Source organism: Phallusia mammillata, chromosome 5 (genome assembly GCF_965637545.1).
Source record: "Phallusia mammillata chromosome 5, kaPhaMamm4.hap1.1, whole genome shotgun sequence".
Taxonomy (NCBI): Eukaryota; Metazoa; Chordata; class Ascidiacea; order Phlebobranchia; family Ascidiidae; genus Phallusia; species Phallusia mammillata.
The window spans coordinates 27392583-27415401 of NC_137256.1; the positions used below are offsets into that span (position 1 = coordinate 27392583).

At 37.9% G+C, this 22819-nt stretch overlaps 5 protein-coding genes across 6 annotated transcripts in view; 2 read left to right on the forward strand and 3 right to left on the reverse strand.

The window, feature by feature from the left end:
* Window positions 1-22819, reverse strand: part of LOC145230188 (peripheral plasma membrane protein CASK-like) — a 90142-nt gene that overhangs the window by 22003 nt on the left and 45320 nt on the right. The window lies entirely within an intron of this gene.
* LOC145228420 (protein FAM124A-like) lies at window positions 1507-6591 on the forward strand. Its single transcript, XM_080093477.1, has 4 exons — window positions 1507-2874; window positions 4029-4096; window positions 4412-4608; window positions 5441-6591. Exons 1-4 carry the CDS (start codon window positions 2846-2848, stop codon window positions 6515-6517), a joined length of 1371 nt encoding a protein of 456 aa, XP_079949603.1. The 5' UTR covers window positions 1507-2845; the 3' UTR covers window positions 6518-6591.
* LOC145228421 (uncharacterized) lies at window positions 6724-9169 on the forward strand. Its single transcript, XM_080093478.1, has 3 exons — window positions 6724-6807; window positions 7183-7305; window positions 7842-9169. The coding sequence occupies exons 1-3, from the start codon at window positions 6792-6794 to the stop codon at window positions 8825-8827; spliced, it is 1125 nt and encodes a 374-aa protein (XP_079949604.1). The 5' UTR covers window positions 6724-6791; the 3' UTR covers window positions 8828-9169.
* On the reverse strand, window positions 9058-9856 carry LOC145228423 (uncharacterized). The gene is made up of 2 exons (XM_080093479.1): window positions 9768-9856; window positions 9058-9666 (listed from the first exon to the last, which is right to left on the reverse strand). Exons 1-2 carry the CDS (start codon window positions 9807-9809, stop codon window positions 9172-9174), a joined length of 537 nt encoding a protein of 178 aa, XP_079949605.1. The 5' UTR covers window positions 9810-9856; the 3' UTR covers window positions 9058-9171.
* On the reverse strand, window positions 9949-22635 carry LOC145228419 (kelch-like protein 25). 2 transcript variants are annotated; one of them, XM_080093476.1, is made up of 15 exons: window positions 22471-22635; window positions 21796-21931; window positions 20823-21005; window positions 19218-19371; window positions 18933-19069; window positions 18244-18393; window positions 17533-17685; window positions 16984-17091; window positions 16229-16343; window positions 15437-15558; window positions 12912-13122; window positions 11799-11979; window positions 11092-11183; window positions 10666-10844; window positions 9949-10063 (listed from the first exon to the last, which is right to left on the reverse strand). In XM_080093476.1, the coding sequence occupies exons 1-14, from the start codon at window positions 22545-22547 to the stop codon at window positions 10696-10698; spliced, it is 1968 nt and encodes a 655-aa protein (XP_079949602.1). In that variant the 5' UTR covers window positions 22548-22635; the 3' UTR covers window positions 9949-10063; window positions 10666-10695. The 2 variants fall into 2 exon arrangements, with proteins under 2 accessions (XP_079949602.1, XP_079949601.1); XM_080093475.1 differs by having other exon boundaries at window positions 9949-10844.

Genomic DNA, 22819 nt, shown 5'->3' on the forward strand with positions numbered 1-22819 from the left:
TATGTTCAGTAAATAACACACAATACAACTGTATTAAAGTCATTGCGCGTTAGTTAAACAAAATACCACACAGGTCAGGTATGTTTCGTTGTATGGATAGTAATAACTTACCGGCTATAGTTGGTTGTTCACACGGACAGTTTGTGGACGCATGCAAAGAAAGATATCGCGTTAGTTTAATTGAGGATCAACCGATTGAGCGGTATCTGACCCTCTAACAGGCAGCATGCTTATCGACAATCATTGTTTTTTAAGTGTAACTCTAAATATGGGGAAACAGATTCCCAAAGAAACAGAATCTGTCGATAATGCTAATATATACATATGTATACATTTCGCCTTTTGGCATCGTCAGTATTTAAACTACATATCACACACTGTTTCGTTGTAAAGATAGTAAAACGTGCAAAAAAACAAGCCAACAAGCCATGTATTTCGTAACTAGACGGAATACAACTGTAATAACGTGTGAGAAACGTAGCGTGGGAACATGAATGCGGAAGTAAGGGACAGGTTGAATCCGCCCAAGCTCAAACCGAAGACGCTGAATAATTCATCACCCCATCACGATATTCTTACATCAGTTAGCTGGGAAAGTACACTCAAGCCCCAGCGAAGCTAAAGTCGTGTTTGTGGAAGTCAGGTGTTCCGCCACATGGCGCCAGGATAAGAAATAGTGATTGTGGGTAACACGGGTTTAAATGCGGCTTGGGTAAACTGGTATTGTTAAGTGAGGGAAAATTGCCAAAATTCAGTGCGGTGCCAAAGGATGATAACGTAGTCATTTATTTAAGCAAACGTTCCGACCAAAACACTTGGCATGATCAGTGAAAATGAATAAGGCAGAAACGGAAAAAAGCGCGTTTGCCTAATAAAATGCTTACGCGTTTTGTTGTACATCGCTGGCAATTTTGTTTTTAATATTGCTACTCTTCAGTTCCGTGTCTTGTGTACCACAGGAAGGTATGCATTAAACTGCGCAAAATTGTCCAGAAAATCGTGTAGTTTATATTTGACAAGGGCAGTCAATATGTTTAAAGACATTTTGGTCATGGTCGGCTTGTGGAAGCTGGTTGCTTAACCCGCTTATTTCTCGTTAGCCAGCAAAGCACTTGCATTTAAATGGGGATTAAAAACGACTTAAACGCATTGGTACATTGCAAATGACTATAAGTTGTTCGGTGTAACTGGTTCAATTGTTTATTCACATTGGTTCACTATAGCAATTTGGTGGCGCAAGTTTATCTGCATTATAACATTTCTAAGATAAGAGTCAGATGCATTAACGATTAAGATTGCGCAATTCTTATCGTGGAGTTTATTTGCTGACGTGATATAATGACGTAATCATGATGTAATAACACGATTCCTTATCTCAGTAGACAAGGGTCGCAACGTCGAGAAGTAACTACTTTGTGTATATAAGGGCAGCGTGCGTTTCTGCTGAATCAAATACGATGACAGATAGATGTAAACAACATTAATTAATTGCAAGTTAAGGTCAGCATTTCTCGTTGCACTGTGGGGTTCATTAGTTGACCAGTAAATGCGAGTTGTAAGACAGTATTGTTAGTCTTCGATCTGGCAAACGAGAATTATCATGTATTTTTGATAAGATTAATGCGCCCGGTGCTATTTTTCTGTAACCTGGCAATTTGTGGCTGAATTTGTGGAATCAAATGTGAATTTTCATTGTAGTTAAGCATACTTGGTAAGCAACGAAGTGAAATCACCTTGTGTTATACACAGGTAGGATGGCGCGCAATCTAATTTCGGCAATTGTATTTGGCCCCACAGTGACAAAGGTTGCCCACTCCTGGGTTGGAGAACCGCCTCATTAGCGATAATATAAAGTATTTCACGCCATTATTTGTTGTTTTGACAAAGTTGAGGGCAGAATTGGTGGAGAACTGGTAAACGTGCTGCAGCTACACTGTATTATGAAGCGTTATGTGATAGGGACTCAGGTCGCGTATGTCCGCTTTTATTTGTAAGGGTTGAGACTCGTTATTGTGTGTATCGACCAGTATTGTTTGGACTACGTTAAAAATGTGTGAAATAAGTATGAAAACAGTTGTAAAAAAGGAAGTAATTTACATCATCACAGGACGATTTTAACATTCAAATATCAGTTTTATGTCGCCATGGTTAATTGCACACCAAGCTTGTTGCGAAACCCGCTAAATTTCTGTTTACCAACGTACGTTTTGTGTTAGAAACTGAATTAGGCATCGAAATTTCGCTATAATACCGTTCACGACAAGATACAGCGTATTTCAAAGGTTGCGCACAATAGCTGATATTTCGAATGTAGTGTTGTCTAAACATTTCCTTCTCAGCAAAGATGGAAATAATAGCTTAGAACGGAATCCAAAATGCCTTGTGAAGTGCAACGCGACACCATAAGCCAACATACGGCATATGGAGCTTAGCACTCGATACGGGATTTAATCTGAAAATGTATCGACGCGCGACTATAGGATCGCGTTGCCTTGTGACGTCATAATGCCCTAACACTCGAGCAGGGTATTGTGACAGGGGGGTTGTGGAAACACGACGCGACGATCGAATAAACTGCGCCGCGTCTGCTGGGCTGAGCTAGGCGAGATATCAAAACATAACACAGGCGAAATACAGATTTTACAGAGGCTCGCGCTGCTAAAAAAACAAACCATAGGTTCAGGTGCAGGTTTGTGCTGTAGCCTGTAGCCTTGGGCTTCTCGCAGTTGTAAGGTTATCGGAAAATAATCAAAGTTTCATTTCATCATACAGGATAGTAGCAGTTGTTGTTTACTTATCTCTGTAAGTTTGAAAACTGAATTGTGGTGTTTGTTTTTTGGAAACCATGACTGCTTCTAATAAGTATTATTTCAGGTAAGTCTGTAAACATTAAGTAAACTTATTGGGTCGTCGTTGTTACAGTGTTACACGTGTAGAGCTTTGTAGTAAAATATACGACTAAATATGTAAGAGTATATGTACACATGTACAAAGTGTGAAACACTTTAAGTAAACTTATTGGGTCGTCGTTGTTTCCATGCTACAGGTATAGCTTTGTGGTAAAATATACATACGGTATAAAATTGACGATAAGAAAATATGTACACGTGTACAAAGATACCCCAACACTTTTTCGTGTTCTTTGTTTGCTGTGGTCCCACGGAAGTAGCAAAGATGATAGAGTGGGAAAAAAACTTTCAAATAGCAGCAAATATGATGTAGTGGCACTAAGGGCATTTGTTTGTTATTCTCTTGACAAATATAAAAGTCCTAGTGGTAATGAAAGTGTTTAATCATCAAAGGTTTGGCAATAACTCATGCCACAACCGGTTCTATCAGAAAAGTCACATTTTTCAGCCGGTTCTATTAAAAAAAAGTCCATTGACAGTAACCAGTAATGCTAACCGGTTCGTTGATCGCATAAAATGTCGTGAGACGGTTCTATAGAACAGGTGCGGACCGACTGAATCCCACCACTGGTTTCAACATCAGCAAGATTGAATATTGACCTTGGTTTTGCGGCACGCTTGTTTACATTTCTGCTTGGATACCCTGTCGAGTCTATGATCTGAGCAACAACACGCGCTCGCCAGTCTGCCGCGTTTTCTTTCAAAAACACTCGAGAGCACTTCAGATTATTCGCTCGCAGTTGTCGAACGTTGCTATAGCGACGCTACCCGATAAACCACCGAGATTTAATAAAACTTAAGTGAGTTTTCGACTCGAAGAAATGGGCTGATCGCGTAAAAGCGTCGTTAGCCAGGATTACTGACAATGGATTCGAACATTATAGGTTGGCGTCACAAAGATTCGATCTTTTACGCTGTAAGAAACGTCGATCGCGATCCTTTTGATTGAAATTGGTTTTACTTTCATACGTCACACGTGTAGTTCTAAAAATAGGTATTCAGTAGACAATTTAACAGAGAACGTCGCGATGTCAGGTTTGCACGTGTTGCGCTGGAACACAGTACGCGGGAATGTCAGGATATTTTTGCTGAAATTCATTTTGATTTTTTGTTTTGCAGAAAAAAGACCAGGACACCAGTGACGAATGGTGGCGCCAAAGAGATGCGAACGACCAGTTCCACTGACAGTGAGTACAAATAATGGCAATCTCACCTACAATTGCAAATGCTTCTAAAAGCTTCCAGATTAATATAGTCTTTAACAAAGAGATCGTAAATCCACAAAAGTTTCAGGTTAATATTAATAGTCTCTAATAAATAGATCTCAAATCCACATAAATTTAGCACAGGTTTAGTATTGTCGATGTAAAAGCCAGAATGTCTAAATTCTTGTTACTCGGCTGAGTTTGAAGATAAAATTCTGCGACAAAACAATTTAAACCCTCAACGAATTTTTGAAATATCTACCACCGATCGATAACCCACATCTCATTGTTGTCAAGGCGACGAATTCACTTCCCGATTGGACGAATCACGTCGCGTGACTTTGCACGTGATCACCGACCCCGGTCAGTCACGTGAGCTGGACGCGTCCTTCCACGGGTTGCTTCAAAGACTCGACCCTACCTTGGATGTTCTCTGCGTTTCTGAAAGCGCGAAACCGAGAAGAATTTCGATTCCCAAGAATGGAATCAGTCCTGTAAGTTTTTACCCAAAAATTTTCGACACGAAAAATATGATGTTTGTGTTTTGACGGGTTTTAGGTTTCTTCAACGAAACAGGCTTGATTCGGGCCTGACTTGAATTTTTTTGACTAAATTTAATCAGCTAAGTAGCCAGTTGCTGGACCTGACCTGATGTCAAGCAGCCCTAAAACGCTTAGTGTGAGACCAATTGTCTATTGTGTTTGTTGTCTTGGTCTTTCCTGAGGCTTCAATGTATAGGTCTGTCAATCAAACTTTCGGGCACAAACGGGCTTCTCAAAAAAGATTCGGGTTGGGGCTCCAATTTCAGGCCCGTTTACAACTCTGCCTCCGTGGTTTATGCCCAGTGCCATAAGAACAGAATAGGTGAGGCATGGCATTGCAGCCTGTTACTCCCAACAAACTGGAGTGCCGTTAGATGACTAATCACTAGCCAATATGAGACCTTATACGTCGAAACAATGTACACTGTTTGCAGCCTAGTTATGCTATGCGTTCATTGAAAACATAGAGTAAAACCATTGAATAATTCCGTAACAATAAGCATATTTGCGAGCAAGGCCATCTACGGCAATCCAGTTTGTTGTGAGTAACAGGCTGAAACGCCATGCCTTAACAATTCTGTTCAATGCCACCATTTCTCGTCACCAGCTGCACTGATGAAACTTTATTAATCCAATACGGCCAATACGGCCAATGTCTTCCAACTGCTCTGGTGTTTTCGACTAAATAGGTCGAAACAGTTTGCTCTGTCTTACTTATCATGTAGTGGCTCCATACTTTTATATATTTCCCCAAGCATCGTTTTATTTCTTTATTTTTTCGCAGCCCCACCCACAAGTTCCAGCTCTGGCGGTCGTTCTATTCTTCGATGACGTCGACAATAGCGAGCAGAGACACGACACAAACAACAATGGGAGGACGAGCAAGAGAACGAACAATTTCACTCAAGTCCGACAAATCTTTTCCCGAAAACCGTGGAAGTTTCACCACCGGGTGGCGATCACGGGCAAGCTGATGTCGTGCGATTCTAACGCTCAGGATTTCTTCAAATACCAACCAGAATCCGTGACACCACAGTCGCGTGATTCAGGACGTCAGACCCCTCTCCCTGTGGCGCCTCCAGTGTCGGAAACATCGAGGAGCTACGATTTTTTTTATCCGATCTGGGGAGTCCGAAAAGTTCATTATGGGAGAAAAGTTTTGCGTTTTAATTTATTTGTGAGCAACGAGAATTGGGAGGATCAGATAAACTTGTATCGCTTGATTCTTCGAAAAAATGAGACAAAAGTGAGAGAAGATTTTTGTTTCTTTCCGACTTTTACCAGCCCCACAACCGCCGTCCAATTCGCACTAAAGAAACTTCCCAAAAATTTAAAACCGCACCCGCTACGTTCCACTATCGTACAATTCAAAGTACGCAACGTCGGTCAGCTGGTCCCGCTTCTGCCCCACTCGTGCGAACCAATCAGCGAGCTGCGTTGGAGAACACGTGACCACGATTCCAATCTCATTCTGTTGCAAATCAATCGGCATCAAGATGGCGCCCCTGAGCCGGGATTCGCAGTAGAGCAAGTTTTCTCCGACTACGACAGCCCGAGTTCAAACGCGAGGAAATCCCCCATGGACATGACGTCATCATCTATGGAGTCATTACACATGACATCATCAGCTATGAAGTCATTAAACATTACGTCACGAGGCAAAAAAACTAAATGCGTTTCTGGAACCTTTAAGCCTTTTCACAAACTAGATCGGGCTACTACGTCATCCTCTACGTCGCCGTCCACGTCACCTGAGCGCAGTGACGTCACGCCAAAATCGAGTCGCGTAAATTTTGAATATTTTTCTACGTCACGGTCTCCGAATGACGTCACTAGACAGAATGACGGAGTTTACGTTTAATTCGAAGTTTTTTGTTTTTGTTTATTTTTTGTTCTTTTTTCGGCAAAATATTCAAATACATTCGAGATTATGAAGCTTCTGTTTTGTTTGTTTGAATGGAAAGTTATTGGTCTGAATCAGCGAGTCTGCCCGAAGTAAACAGTGATTTAATTGTAGCGGATTACTAACAGGAAACTGCTAATGCTTGTGACACTATAGTGTTAATTGTGACGCGACAACAACAAGAGAATGTTCTAGAATCCCACCATTTGTTACTGACCGGCCTGGTGACACCATGAGCAACAAATCAGGTAAGTGTAAAAGAAAAGAAAAATGCTCGCATAAAGTTTTGATATAACGCTCTTAACCCGAGGTCTTTAACCTGGGCCAATTTGACAAGATTTATGGTAAATATGTGTAAGCAATTGTTTTAGGTAAGATAAGATTACGCGTTAAAGAAATCTAAGGGTAAATTTTATTGGATAAATAAGAAAAAAAGGTTAAGCATATTTTTACTACATACAACAATAGACCAATAAATTTGTTTCTTTGATAATTACATAAAAAATAATTATTATTTTTGTTTGTAAAATGCGAGAAACAAGCTCAGGAGGTTTATAAGTTGCTGCTCTATATGTTACGCAGATATCTAGTTTATTTCAGTAACAACTATTTCAATCGTGCAGTTTTCAATCTCGCCAAACAGTTTGGAAGTCTTGATACAATAGACGGAAATCGGCCACCCGTTGATGAATATGCGACAAGAACAGTGCCTCCAACAGACAAAAGAAGAGTATGTCATTTCGGTGGTAAGTTATTATTATAAATAAGTTCCACATATTGCCAGATATCTCCGTATGCTTACAAGCAAGACGAATAACATGTGGATATTTATTTATGTTATCTGTTGTAGTTTTCTAGTTTATGAAAAACACCCATCTACATTAGGTAATACTGTTTACAGCATAAAAACTAACCGATGACCATTTTTGTCCCGGACTAAATAACTTAACATCCAAAAGCGTCAGAAACTGTGGCGGGATTAAATTTGTTTGACGGCTTTATCACAATGGTCATATTTTTCAGTCGGTATATGGAGACTAAATCCATTGACAGTAACCGGTAATGCTAACCGGTTCGCTGATCTCATAACATTTCATGAGATGGTTCTATAGAACTGGTGCGAACCGGCCACTGGCCAAAACTCTAAATTTTAAACTTACTTGGTTTACAACAGAGAATGACCAGATGTTTTTATGACTAGTTTCGCATTGTAAGTTAGGCTACATTTAATAAGCAGAATGTCCATGAACAAGTCTATTTTTAAACAAGTAATTACTTGCAGAACCCCGACGTCACAATTGGAAGTACGTAATAAGCGGTGATGACGTCAGTGATTCGAGTAGTTCTGACGACAGCAGTGATGATGACACATCGTGGGATAATTCGAGTCCGGCCATCAACTCTTTGGCAACCGCGATCCAATCCGAATTTATCCGAAGACTCGAAAAGACGAAGCCGAACAATTCCGAAGTTTACCGAAGTCACGATTCTTCGCCGTTCCGAAGTTTGCCGAAACGAGTTGCTCGTAAAGACGCAGAACCAGCTTACATGAGTATTGATGATGAACATGTATATGAGGAGCCTATATTTCCGCAAAATGGGCCAAGTTGTGCGAATTTGCCTGTTAAACCGAATATACCCAGTTCAGACCTGCCAGGGAACGCTTTAGTTGTGTTTTGTGGTGGCGTACAGATGACAGGGCAAGAGCTGAGAGATTTGGATCTAACAAGATGTCTGACTGCTCTGCGTGATAAACAAGACAAACGGTTCGCGCTGTTAAGAATAAGACCAGAGCGGTTCACAATTGATGAATGCGACTCCGGTGATGCATCGGATGAAAGCAGCGACTCCACTGATGAAGACGAGAGAAAAAGAAGAAAGGGAACCAGCAGCTCCTGCCGTGTTGGAAAAAGTGATGAGCTTAACAGGTTCGGAGAAAGGCAAAAGTTTAGAAAGAGCCTCTTTTCCTGCATGAAATGCACATCAAGCGAATATCAGCTCCTCGCTCACAACAATTCAATTCATCTTGGAAGTTATGGCGCAATTAGGAAGGCAAAACAAAATTTTGAGTTCGTCTACAAGCAAATTATCTTCTGTGGTAGCAGCATTGCTTCAGCGCCGGATAACCTACTGTGCTGGATTTACCACGTAGCCAAGGATAAATTTACATCGGTTGAGTTTTATGGAATCGAGTGTGATGATAAACAACACGCAAAGTCACTGGCGAAATCTCTCAGCAAACAGATTGTGGCAAAAAGTGGGCGATAAAAAGTAAATTGTCAAAAACTGTTGCACTTGCTCTATTCCTTTCAAAACAGTCTTAAGAACATCTTTCCTTTAAGAGTAAACAACGAAAATCACTGATGATGGCATGAGCATTTGCCGAAACGTTTGTATAATAAAGCATGTTGCTTTTTACGTCCAATATTTGGGCCGTTATATTCGAAAAAATATATTTTTTGATCTGTTATTCTTATGTGTACATAAACATTTTAACCTAAAACTGAAAGCAACTTTATTTTTCGTACAGACTGAATTTGTACATGCGACATATTTTGGCAGTTTTCATATAACGTACAAAAACGATTAGAAATACATATTTCATGAGTACATCAGGGGTATTTCATGACAGTCGTTGTCCACGCTTGCAAATTAGATCTTTTCTCGTGAGGCAGCATGTGTTCGTTTGCAGTCTTGCTTTCAGCTGATTTCGATTCGAACATCTCAGGCAAACGTTTTTTAAGAGTCGTTTTACATTTTGCACACAATTGTACAGCCACAAAACTGTCATCTGAACGTCTCTCCAATTCTTTACTGTCAATAAACCTTAATTTTAAAGCTTTCATTTCAGTTGTGCTGTTGCACGGTGTAACTTTCTTGGATGAAAATCGCTTCATTTTTGATGAAATACTTGAAGTTTGTGTGTTGGGAAGAGACATACTCCTGCTAACTTCTTTTTGTAGCCCTTCCAAATGGCTGGATGCGATGTAAAGCGTTTCACATGCACGAGTCTTTTTGCTTGAACATCCAAAACATGAATTTGTCTGATTACCATCCTGTGATTGGCTATGATGCTTAATTGCACTGGCACTTGCAACGTTTTTCGCCTATAAACAAGATTTTATTTAAGCAATAAAAACAGTTTTTTTTATGAAAACAAAAACAGTTTTAAACAATCAAACTTCTAAAAAATCAACATGTTACTTACCTTAATTGCAATCCGAACCAATAATACAAAAATCGACGCCATTATGGATGAATTTAAATCTCTCCAGGTTTCTAAAACTTCTGAAAATTCTTTCAAACCAAAAACAAATGCAAAATAAATTCAAAATCCAATCACACAAAGCGGTTTGTGACGTAACAATACAGCTTTGATGACATCACCATCTCAATCCCCACTTTTATTTGCTTTTGTGTTAAAGTATTTTTTACCCTGAAGCAGTTTACATTGAATGCAAAAAGACGGAACAGCAAAATCGCTTGATCACTTTCCACTATAAGCTGCAAAATACAACGGTTGTCCGCTTGATGGGAAACAGTAATAAATTATGCAAGGCAGAACTTCAGTGCTGTGTTTTTAACAGCAGTTAACACAGACCAGAAGCTGATCTGCAAAACAGCTTGGATTTCACATTGACTGGTAAATCAATGCAAAAATGTATAAACATTTTATGTTTTGTACCAACATGAAACAAATTCAGCACATACGATGCAATAAAAAGTAATAGGTAGAAAGAATTTTCAAAAATACTCCCAAAATTTTATAAATACAAATGTGTTTTATTTTCTAATTTTACTTGTAGTTAAATAAACTACTATAGTTAGTAAACAAGATAAAAATCGATATTGCAACTAGATATATTATACTGCCAGCAAGTGGCAGGTGTTGTCACTTTGTGACGCCACACACACCAGTGTTGTCCTTTGAAAAAGGTGCATTGTTAGCTAAGCTTGGAAGAAACGAAATTGTAATAATGTTTTGCTGTTTATACAAAAGGTAAAACTTCGCAATTAAAGAAATGTTAATACAATTAAAGAAGTGTTAAAAAACGTAATGTAAAGCTATTAAAAACGGATAAAAAACACAACATTTTCGTAGACACCTTTATCGTCGCTAAAAAATGGACTTTGCATCACGACCTCGTAACGGTGTCTTTAAAGATACTGACAAACCCCTGTGCGTATACGGGCACGTGTAAAGTACTGACGACCTGCCAAGTATCATTTAGCTGGTCGTAAACTTCGACGGTGCCATTAATGAAGCTATTGCCATGGAGACCGCCTGAAACAAAACGCTGTTTTTAGGAAAATATGACATTTGTTGATTGTCCAAATATGGTCATAGTTTGTAAAAGCATTTTCGAGTAGTTCTCAAAATAGAATGGAACGAAAATCATTTACATCTTTGAAAAGAGACTTTTAAAACCGTATTTTTAGGAGAAATTGGTTGTAATTATGTTTTTAAAATCTGCTAAGACGTAAAACGAAAGAAAAAACGTAAAACTTTAAACTACAAAACGTCATCTTACCTGCAACATACAGTTTGCCTTTGTGGACTGTGGCAGCCCCATGTAAATGACCTCCGTGCGAATTCCTTAGACTCATCCAAACATTGGATTGCCTGAAATAAAAACAAAAGTTACGGATATTTATAATGCAGCTTTTAAAATCGGGTTTGGGTGTGTAAAAGATAACATCATTACCTACGCCACTTGCGTTTTAAACTTATGTGACATATTGATATAATGACAACCGAAATTGTTTAACATAAACCGTATTCACATCACACAGAGAGTGGGATTCGAACCCACGACAAGAGTCTTTTCGGGACTCGCGCTCTACCAACCGGGTAAAATACAAATCGCTTAGCACAGTGGTTCCCAAGCAGGGGGGAATTTATCTCACAATATTAATCTCTCACTGGTTTTCTGTGCTATGTGTTATTGCTGCATTTGTCATGTATGAGTTGAGAAAAAGAATACAAACGCTATAGAGCAGTGGTTCTTAACCTTTTTCCTTGCTGCGCCCCTTTCAAATCACCAACCAATTGTCGCACCCCCTTCTGTAATTGCTTAAATAACAAAACCATTGTAATTTTATTTTTTATACAGCATCCCCGCACCCCCTAGGAACAGTTCTCGTACCCCTTGGGGGTGCGTGTACCCCTGGTTAAGAACCCCTGCTTTAGAGCTTGGACACCACTGGCTTAGCACAATAAGAGCACAAAAAGTTCCACCTGTTATAAGCTGTGACGCTCCTTTGCTGCCCCATCACATAAATAGTTCCGTTCAAATTAGCGGCTACAGCACCGCGTTCAGGTTGTGGTAATGGCGCTGCAAGTCTCCACGTGTTGCACTTGGGATTGTAGAACTGTACGTCACACACTATGTCGGTCGGAGAGGGTCCTTTGGCGCCACCTGGAGGAGAAAAAGCACAATCGATTTACGTCATTGGATGTTTTGGAAGTGATGAGTTGAAACTGATATTTGGTTTTTGTGTGGAAAGGCAAAATAAAGTGCTGAATCTTGAGAATAGCTTGAGGAAAATAGATAATTCCATACGTAATCAGTGATCGTCGACATAATATGCCTACTATTTGCGGGAAAGATCCTGTAATAAACACTCAATGTCATTTTTGGAAAAATAGGTGACAAAGCAAATAAATCACAGAATCTCAAAAAATGCATCATGTGCGTAAATAGCGCAACAGAAAAACAAAGCCTTTATGTTGCCCTTCCAGAATTCACTGCACATCAAAGACTATCACTTGAAAAATTGCAACTCCAGACCAAATTGTCTGACAAAAAGTTTGACACCAATAAAAGTAGTTTGCAGAAATTAAACGCGAAATTTGTTGGCTTTTTTCCCTTAATGCAGTGGTTCCCAACCAGTGAGGACTTTTAAAACTTGTGGGGAGGAATTTAATTTAATTTTTACACGTGGTTTGCAAATATACACTTCAGCTCTGGCAATATAACCTGTGAAGTTGATAAAATACCCGATTTTAAATAATCTTTGTATGGTTTAGCATCTACTCAACAGTCTATTGGGGAGGAACAAAAATGTTTTGAATTGTTGAAGAAGAAATTCGTCGATAAAGGTTGGGAACCACTTTCATGAAAAAATGTAAAAAGTTATTAAATGGAAATAAAAAATTAGGGGAAAAAATGAAGATTTGCGAAATAAACGTAGATAAAGGAATTCGTCGATAAAGGTTGGTAACCACTTATATAAAAATATATGGAAAACAATAGAAAAGGGCAAAAATAAAGAATTGGTGAATTAAGCATAGATAAAAGGAACTCGTCGATAAAGGTTGGGAGCCACTGCATTAATACAATCTACTCACCAATCACAAATATCATATTATCACACGCGACAACGCAAGGTGAACTGAGATCTTTCAGCATCGGTTCCACGCATTTCCATGTGTTTGAATCCGGGTTGTATTTTTCGACCGAACGTAACCTCGCGCTCCCGTTGTGTCCACCAACCACGTAAAGACACGTGTCCAAACCTGCTGAAGCGTGAAGATATCGGCCTTCAAGCATAGGGGCGACCTGAAAATGTTTGGGAGTTGAGAAAAACTGTGTAAAATGTTGTACGAAGTGTTAAGAAGTATAAAAACAGATGTATCGAATAGATAATGTATCACACGATATAAAATAGTTAAAACATTGTGGTATTTTATAAAATAGTTAAAACATTGTGGTATTTTATAAAATAGTTAAAACATTGTGGTATTTTATAAAATAGTTAAAACATTGTGGTATTTTATAAAATAGTTAAAACATTGTGGTATTTTATAAAATAGTTAAAACATTGTGGTATTTTATAAAATAGTTAAAACATTGTGGTATTTTATAAAATAGTTAAAACATTGTGGTATTTTATAAAATAGTTAAAACATTGTGGTATTTTATAAAATAGTTAAAACATTGTGGTATTTTATAAAATAGTTAAAACATTGTGGTATTTTATAAAATAGTTAAAACATTGTGGTATTTTATAAAATAGTTAAAACATTGTGGTATTTTATAAAATAGTTAAAACATTTTGTGGAAATTGGGAATTCTTCAACTAAAAGAATTCTAACCCTGAATATTAAAAGTGGTATGTTATAATCGTTACCTATTGTACTTGGCCAAGGTAGTTTGTTAGTGACTTTTCTACATGGCTGCAACCCTAGCAGGCATGTGTAAGTCTCCCATATATCTTACATACGAAAGTTTAGACATATACAGTCACCACTTTTCAGTTAAAATGATTTCTGCAGAGCTATTGGATAAAGTGCATGGTTTGTTTATTCTGCTTAAAACCACATTTAGTCGTTAACAGTTGATACGAGTTTGACGGCAATATTGACACGCAATAAACACAACAATCAGTTTTAAGTTGTATTTCTAAGCTCTACCCTAGATTCACTTGAACCCATCTCATTAAACATATACGACACGACTTTATACATACAATACACTGTTGCGCAACACACTTAACAGCCAGTGGGTTATTTTAAACGGTCTGGTGTCGAGTGAAATGTTATCACAGTGTTTTTGTCAATTACATTAGGCCCAGTTGAACTAATAATTAAGTCTGTCACTCATTGTTACAACTCTATTGTTCAAACAATACTTTAACAAACAAAAACGGTCGGTAGCGTTTGTCAATGTAGATTCAACTGAACAAGGGATTAAAACAGTGGTTCTCAAACTTTTTTACCCGCGACCCAAATCTGAGTTTTATGAACACCTCACGACCCAAACCTTAAAAAAATTATTTTTTCTGATATGCATGAAATAGAAAAAGACACAGACAACCATTTGTAGTACACAGTTCTATGAAACAATGAGTGGTAATTACAAACAAATGGTATATATATTTAACTGTGCTGTTCAATAACGAGACGCACTGCAATTTCGAGGCCACGTCGTCGCCGCATAGGAGTCTGACCATGTGAAAATGGCTGCAGGCTGAACGAGCTTGATTCATTCGACAACACTGCATAACACTGAATACATTGCGGCTTTACAGCACCATGATCGTTGATAGAAGTGAATCCCAAATCTAATACTTACTCATCCTTAAACACTGACCATTACATCTCCACGTTCGGTTTCGCATCATTACCTTGGCCTATTATTTCCCGTGCTATGACGTTACAATCGCCATGTGCGTAACAGTAAAGTTGGAAGGCTATTGTCTGTTTGTGGTAATAATTGGTTCATTTTACTGTACAACGTGGTCGAGTGAGGTGACTTTATTACTGCATTAAGTAAATTCGCTTGTGTTTACTTAATTCAGTAATAGTTCGTTTGGGCAGAATTGAATTACCGTAGCGCGACCCATTTTTTTACCCTGCGCGACCCATACTTTGAGAACACTGGATTAAAACGATCTACATTACAGGCAGGTTTAAGTTAGGCAATAGTTTGTGGTTGTTTAGCAATCAAATGTCCAATGTTTGGACTTGAAAATGTATTATTAGTCTCCATGGGGCCATGGTAGGCCTGTGTGTTTTTGTTTGCCGGTAAAGATGCTTAAACATTGGCAGATACAAAGGGCTCAATGACACTAGTATTGTGTTCGGTGCTTCATGGTGTTCAACCAACTAATGTTCGCAAAATTTACAGGAAGTTTTTCCAGTTTTAATAAGTCACCATAAATGCTGATTTTGGTTTCCAAATAAAACTTCGGTTTTAGTTTTCTTAAGCCTTACCGTTATTTCTTTGTACACCTTTATTGTTTAAAAGCGTGATTTTAAGATAATTGTACGTAGGGTCCATAAACCTTATAAAATGAATTCGTTGGAGCGAAAAATAAAAGCTAAACTAATAAGCTATGTGTACTTCTAGTTGGTACGTTAATGTAACCCACCTGTTGCCACGTGTTGAGACTGGGAATGTAAATCCACACTTCCTTATAAGGAGAGTGAAATGCGCCTCCAGTGACGAAAATGTTGTTGTTGACGGTCGCCACACTGTAGGCGGTTTGATTCACTGGTGAGACACATAATTAATAAATGCAAAGCTATATATTGAACTACATGTTGTTGTGTACTTGGTGTGTTATTTACCAATGTTAGTACAGTGAAGGTAGACCAACTGTGTCCAGATATACACTTGCTAAATTCAATGCTTCTATCGCCGTGGTTCCTAACCAGGGGGGAATTCCCCAATAGGGGGGAATTTTATAATTTGTATGTGGGAATTTGTGTCACAATATTAATCTCTTACTGGTTGTCTGTGCTATGTGTTATTGCTGCATTTGCCATATATGAGCTGAGAAAAAGAACGTTCTCTAATCGACTTAATGTAGGAACGCAGAAAGTGGATGTGCGAAGAAATTTCGAGAAAAGAAAAGAATACAGAGCTTTGTACTTGTTTACGAATTACTGTGCAAGTCTACGTCACTTGATTGATCTTGCTCAATTTGTGTTCTAAGATATGTAAACGATATTTTAGCAAACTAAATTTGTTGGGGGGAATTAGATTTGAATATCGACTAAAAGGGTGAACAGGACAAAAAAGGTTGGGAAGCACTAGTAGAAGGCAATAAATGTCGCCTGTTAAATACTGAAGTGATTTGTTACCGTATTTCGCTCTTTTTCATAATTCATCAAAAAAAATTAACAGTTGATCGGGTGAGGGGAACGTTAAATCTACTTACACTGCAGAGGAGCGAGATTTTTCGTGCACGACTCGGGAAAGTCGAAATACACACAATCGGCGACCGGCATTTTGTCTTTGTTTAAACCACCCACAACCACAAGAACTTCACTTCTCTGTGACGAAACAATAGGTTCTGTTATAATTGAATTCACGTAGAACACGTGCTTTGTGAAAAAACATCCTATATTTAAATAATCATGCGATTGTTTAAAACAGTGGTTCCCAACCGGGAGAGAATTTTAAAACTTGAAAAGGAGGAATTTATCTTTAATTTTTACATGTGGTTTGTAAATAGACCCTTTAGCTCTGGGAATATAACATGTGAAGTTGATAAAACACCCAATTTGAAATGATCTTTGTACGGTTTAGCTTCTATTATGTGGTCTATTGGGGACAAATGAAAATATATTAATTTGTTAAGTGAGGAATCTGTTGAAAAGGTTGGGAACTACCTGTTTTGAACTTTGGCAGTCTGTTTACAAAACCAATAAAAAATCATTTATTTTTTTGCAAAACTCCCAACTTTTTCAATTGAAACATAACTTAAACTTTACTTTTTTACCCAAAAACATCAGGATTTTTTTGGGTAACGCTGCCATTGTTTTTATTTTTCACCGATATTGCCTGATTTGTAAATAAAAGTGAGAAAGAGATACAAAAAATTCCTGAAAGTGATTTCATGACATCTTGAACAGTTGTTAGTGAAACTGAATAAAATAACATGGACAATAATAATGTTGGAATAGTTTGTACCTGTCTGTTGTATGTTAACCTTGGTTGTGTTCTGCAACTCTGCATTAGTGGACGTTGATCGACCAAAAGTTGAAATCTTCGCGCTTCGTCCAAAAACTTCTCACATTCCTATGACAACAGTATTCACACTGATCCGTGAAAATTGTAATTTGTGTTTTTAAAACACAAAAGTTTAATGAAGACGGAGCATTTGGGGAGGAATGGTAAAAAAACATGTAATCAATAAAATAAATGTTTAAAATGTTTAAAAAAGAAGCGTAGAAAAGAATGAAAAATTATGAAACATGTTTCCAAAAAAGTTGTGTACAAAGTTAAAGACACATGGCAAAGAGCAGAAAAATAAATTCTTACAATTCTCGGGTAAGCGTAAGTAATACACGACTGTAGATGTATCGTAATATAAAACTACATTTGAAAAAAACAAACATCTTAATCGTATTTTTCGCACCGTATGGAAAATCATGAAACATGTTTCCAAAATGGTTATATGCAAGTGTTTTAGAATATAAAGTACATTTAAAATTTTAAAATCAAACGTATTTCCTGCACCTTATTTTCTTTGATGAGTAAATCGGTTTGCACGACATCAAGGAGATATTCCGGTCTCACCAGAGGAAGTCTGATGTGTTCCAGAACTTTCGCTAGGTGCTGCTGTCGGCTTGTGACGTCATAACGCACCCACGTCATCACCGCTTCGTAAACCTGCAAATTATCGCTCTGTTTATTTCGTAAGTTTGCGACATAAGACAGATGAATAACAGGGATCAGCCCTGAAGCGTCCATGCAGACCAGCGATCACGGCACACTCATTTTTAAATCAGGCGTAATACCGAATCAGCCGGCCACCAAGCTATACGCGCACACTAGAAAAATCCAGTCTGCGGTGGGATTCGAACCCACGATAGGGGTCTTTCCGGGATTCGCGCTCTACCAACTGAGCTACATTCAGTTAAGATGAACATAAATTCATAACTGGGATCAGCCCTGAAGCGTTGATGCAGACCATCGATCACGGCACACTCATTTATAAGTCATAGAATGTCAGGCCCATTGAAGGCGTTGAACCGAATCAGCTGGTGTCCCAAGCATTCTCATATAGCAAGATACAATCAAAAATATCTATCCTGCGGTGGGATTAGAACCAATGACAAGAGTTGCCTCGGCTTGATTTGCTATGACGCCTTCAATATAGGCCTGGCGAACTAAGATAGTTTGGTTTTGTTGGTAAACATTAGGAATTCGTACTCGGAGGAAACTTACTTTTTCTTCGCTTTCGACGTTTAAACTCGGACTTGCGACGAGAGAGATTAATTCCTTCACGGTGAGGTCAGGAAAATCTTCACTTGCTGAAATCTCGACGAAATGTTCAGTTGCAAAGTTGTTGGCGCATTCGGCAAGCTCCCGGCAGCCCTAGAATGGAAAATGGAACATTTCTACACCAGACCTGATAAAGTACAACTGCTGGCTTATAAGATACCTGTAACTGTTTGATGGTTGTCTAATTTATTTCGGAAAGAATAGAATATTTGTTGGAACTCGCCAAGTTGGCGGAGTGTTTTGTGCAACCGCTTTATGTTCACAAGTTTGTGGGTTCTAATCCCATCTCAGTCGCTAGTATTTTCCAAAGCATAAAACTTGGGCGGAATTGCCCCAACCGGGGCCAATCGCACATGGAGCAAGTTTAGGCTTTGTTAATTAAATTCTATCTGTGCGATGTGATTTTTAGTTTTATGTCGAAAAACATTAAAGGGGTTATTATGCTGGAAGACTTTTTAAATGAAGTTTTTTTGAGCTAGTCTTTTGCAGTAGCCTGTTGTAGCAAAACAAAAAAACTGTTAAAACAGGTGGTGGTAATTTTTTTATTATTGTTTGTCATGTGTTTTACCTTTGTACAGACACATACGAAAGCACATGAAATTCCTACTCGAAGTCGTATCGCTTGTTTTTACCTGTCTTGTGGCGAACCGCTTGATGGCGATAGAGGTTGCAGGGGAGAGTCGCTGCTTCAGCACAGATTCGCATGCGTTGCACACAGAAGTAAACTGGAAAAAATTGGCAGCCGAAAGCAATTGCTCGATACAGTGACCTGCAAACCCATGACGTCATTCGTAATTACGTCATGCACAGACCTAGATATGTTATTGTTTAATACTTAAGTGCTTAAAGTCAAAAAATCGGCGAATACATTTATGTTGAAAAATATTAAAAATGTTTTGGTGTAAATGGGGATTTACCTGTTATGAGAATCCGTGACGTATATGAGAACTCGACAAGTTGCGTCATGATTTCGAAGCTGGTCTCGGTTATGTGGATTCTTTGCTGAAAGCGGTTGCCGTCACCAGGAAACAATAGATCGGCGAAGTATTTGCTGGCACTGCACAAAACCACCTGGAATTTAAACAAACCACTTTTTTTCTGCTGTTTTTCACACTTCTTCACACAATAATAAAACAACATTATGATTTTAACATCTTAAATGTGTAGAAACAGGTACTAATAATGTAATTTTTAAGTTAAATCCTTAAATTCACTAAACTAAATGAGTTTATTAGGAAAATTCCACAACTAGCCACCCAGTTAGAATTTTTGACGTCTGATTTTGTTTAGGAGGCAGTGGACCGTAACGCATGCAGTCAAGCGTGAAACACCAAGCATCTCACGTAACAAAAGCTAAGAATGTAATTGTGACGAAACAGTACCATTGTGTAATTCTGTTCGGTTTTGGATGCGAAAATTTGACAAGAAAAATTTGTTATCAAACCTGGCATTTTAAGTGAAAGTTTTGCAATGGCAAATAAATGTTGCAAAATAAACAATTCTAATTTTATGGAATGAAAAAACAGAAGTTGTTTTTTACAAAAGGCATATTCTGTTTTCGTCTAAACAAAAAACAAATTGGCAAAAACGCACAGGGTTTTAACAGACAAGCAGCAAACGACACAGTTGAATGCATATACAGTGCAGTTGAAGTTGTAAAACCACCCGACACGTTTTGTAACAAACCACCCCGAGGATATTTGAGTGTATGTACGCAATAAACATCCCACTTTGCACGGTGGTGTCGGCTTACGTACGCCATCTTGCGGTTATTGGCAAGCGAGTGAATTTCAACCAAAACTTTTCTGCGCTGCACGCGATGTTATGCAACTGACGAGTTTTTGATCAAAATGTTTGCTCTTAAATGACAGCAAGTATATCAAAACTCCTGTATAAATGTAACTTATTTCATCCTAATTTTTTCTACAAATTACTTAAGAAAATAAAAAGGAAATGTTTTAGATACTTTAAGTTAAGTTTTGAGGAGTCAATTGAGTTTTGTCAACCAACATTGGACACATTCAGATCATGAGATAAATTTCGACAAAACCATAGCAGTGATGTGCAAACAGATAATTAAGATGAAACGTAAAAGTAGTTTTAAATATAGCTGCCAGGGAACCCGTATTTCGTTGAGTGCGTTTTTCAGCGACAGCTGTTGTCATTATGAAAGCAAAATTTGTCGAAAATTGCACCAATTATCCAAACATTTGTTGTAAAATACCTTTGATACAAAAACTATTTAGCATTGCGTTAGGAGTTTAAACGATAAAATATTGTTGACAAGTGACAACCATCACCCCGACCCCTAACACATACGCAAGCCTATAAAAATAGCGCAATGAAATAGATAAAAAGTTTTTAAAAAAATTAGCGAACGATATTATGGCTTAATTCGTATTTAACAGCAATTCACAGTACGCCAGGTCTATTGAAGGCGTTGAATTGACGGTTATCTTAACTAGTTGCACCTACTTGATAATTACTGAAAAATTCTGCTACAAATTCATGCCCAAGTTCACCTTATGACATGGAATCTCTTTTCCATCGATCACAAGCACCACATCAAGAAATTGTTCCAGTATTCTCATCGCGTTCAGACTAGCTAGCATATTACTGGCATGGTTTCCCTCATAATGGTGGTAATCACTTGGCAGGCAAATTGGACCGACACCGGATGAATTGTGGTGGCCATTTTGAAATGTCTGCAAAATATTGTTGGTGATTTTTGTGGATCTAGATATCGGTAAGTGGTAGATTAAAACGCCGCTCAAGACTGATTAAAATTAAGTACATGGGAAACATATTGATTTGGTGTAAGGCTTTGCACTGTTCAGACGCAATAACATATATTAAAATGTGAACTATTTTTAAAGGAAATGTTAAAAACTTACGTCAAAACATAAAATGTCACCAAATAAAAATAAAATGGATATTTTGTTGCGGTTTGGGGTATTTTTTGTTTTGTTTCTCAATAATTTTCGCTTCAAATAAAAATAAAAACAAGCAACAAAAATATTTTATAATATTCACTCAACCTCCAGCAGCATTTATTTTTAAAATCTTTAAAATAACTAATAAAATCTCAACATGGTTTGTTACCATTATGGTTAAACAAAAAGAAACGGTATTACTTTAAAACAGAAGACAAATAATAAACTCATAATAACCACTATATTGCAAAACCATAATACGACAACGAAAAAAAAAAACGCACCAACGACAAGCATGCATTAGCTTGTTAAGTTGAAAATAAAGTATTTACAAGTGGCTAAGAATGGAAAGTATTTACGAAGTAACGAATTCTGAGGATTAATACTTACACGTGAATAATAACATTTTTATTGATACTCTGAGCAATTAATTTTAACTTAATTGCCCAAAGTAATACTACTGTCAGCATTTCGCTTAATTGCCTACCACAGGGTTAAAACCACAGGTTGAAAAAGCAGAACCGACAAACCCAGCAGAAACAAACACTAAATCTTACATTACCTTCGAGTCCTGGTCATATCGCATCCGTTTCAGCTGAGGGACCATTTCTTGATTTTCGCTCGCCAACGTTGTAGTGCTGTCCACTCCGGTAGGCGATGACGTCATCGGCGTACCGTACCTGGCGTACGTGACGTTACTGTGACGTCATTAAGATAGAATGTGACGTCACATACAAACGTGCGCTTTTTTATTTTTTGAGTTATTGAAGTGATTATATCAACACGTTTCAAAGCGAGGACTAATAAAAGCAGCTAAAACAATTGGAACACATATTTTCAACTTAATACACTGTTTGTGTTTATAGAGCTCTTCTGGCAAATGTATTTTATTTTTCATTTTTTTCCTTCGTTTATTTTTCGCATTCGGTGTTACTTACCCTGATGAAGACGACCTGTATAGGACGTCGAAACGTCGGAATAAAAATACATTTGCCAAAAGAGCTCTATAAACTTGATATTATGCCTGGCAGCAATAACTTGTATATTTACTACACTGTTATTTTGTTTGTTTAAAATGGGGTTAGTATAAGCTTCCTAATTTTTTAGTTAATAAGCAATTTTTTAACACGTTTCAATGCAAAGTCAGATTAAAGAAGCCAAAACAATGGGAACACATATTTTAAATTTAATATACTGTTATTTTTTTTCTAAATTGCGGTTAGTATAAGCTTCATACCTGTTAGCGCATGGCACACTGTCATCATAATCATCATCAATTTTTTCTTGTTTAATCAACGTTGTCGAGGTGGCCATCTGTATGACACGTCAAAGTGTGTATGCATCTATACACATTGAGGTCGCACATACAGTAGCCTACACAGCACACATACGCCTCCCTATATGACAGCACCTGTCAAATCAAATGCAAAGACTGAAGTGTATTGCGCGACTGGCAAGTCAACTGTCAAAGCAATCGAACTGTTCAAGTACAATGCGTTGTTATAACATCTAAACGTGTTTGAATTTCGTATATGTTTAGCAACTTGACTGCAACCCATAAGACCGACTTGGCTGCATACATTTGA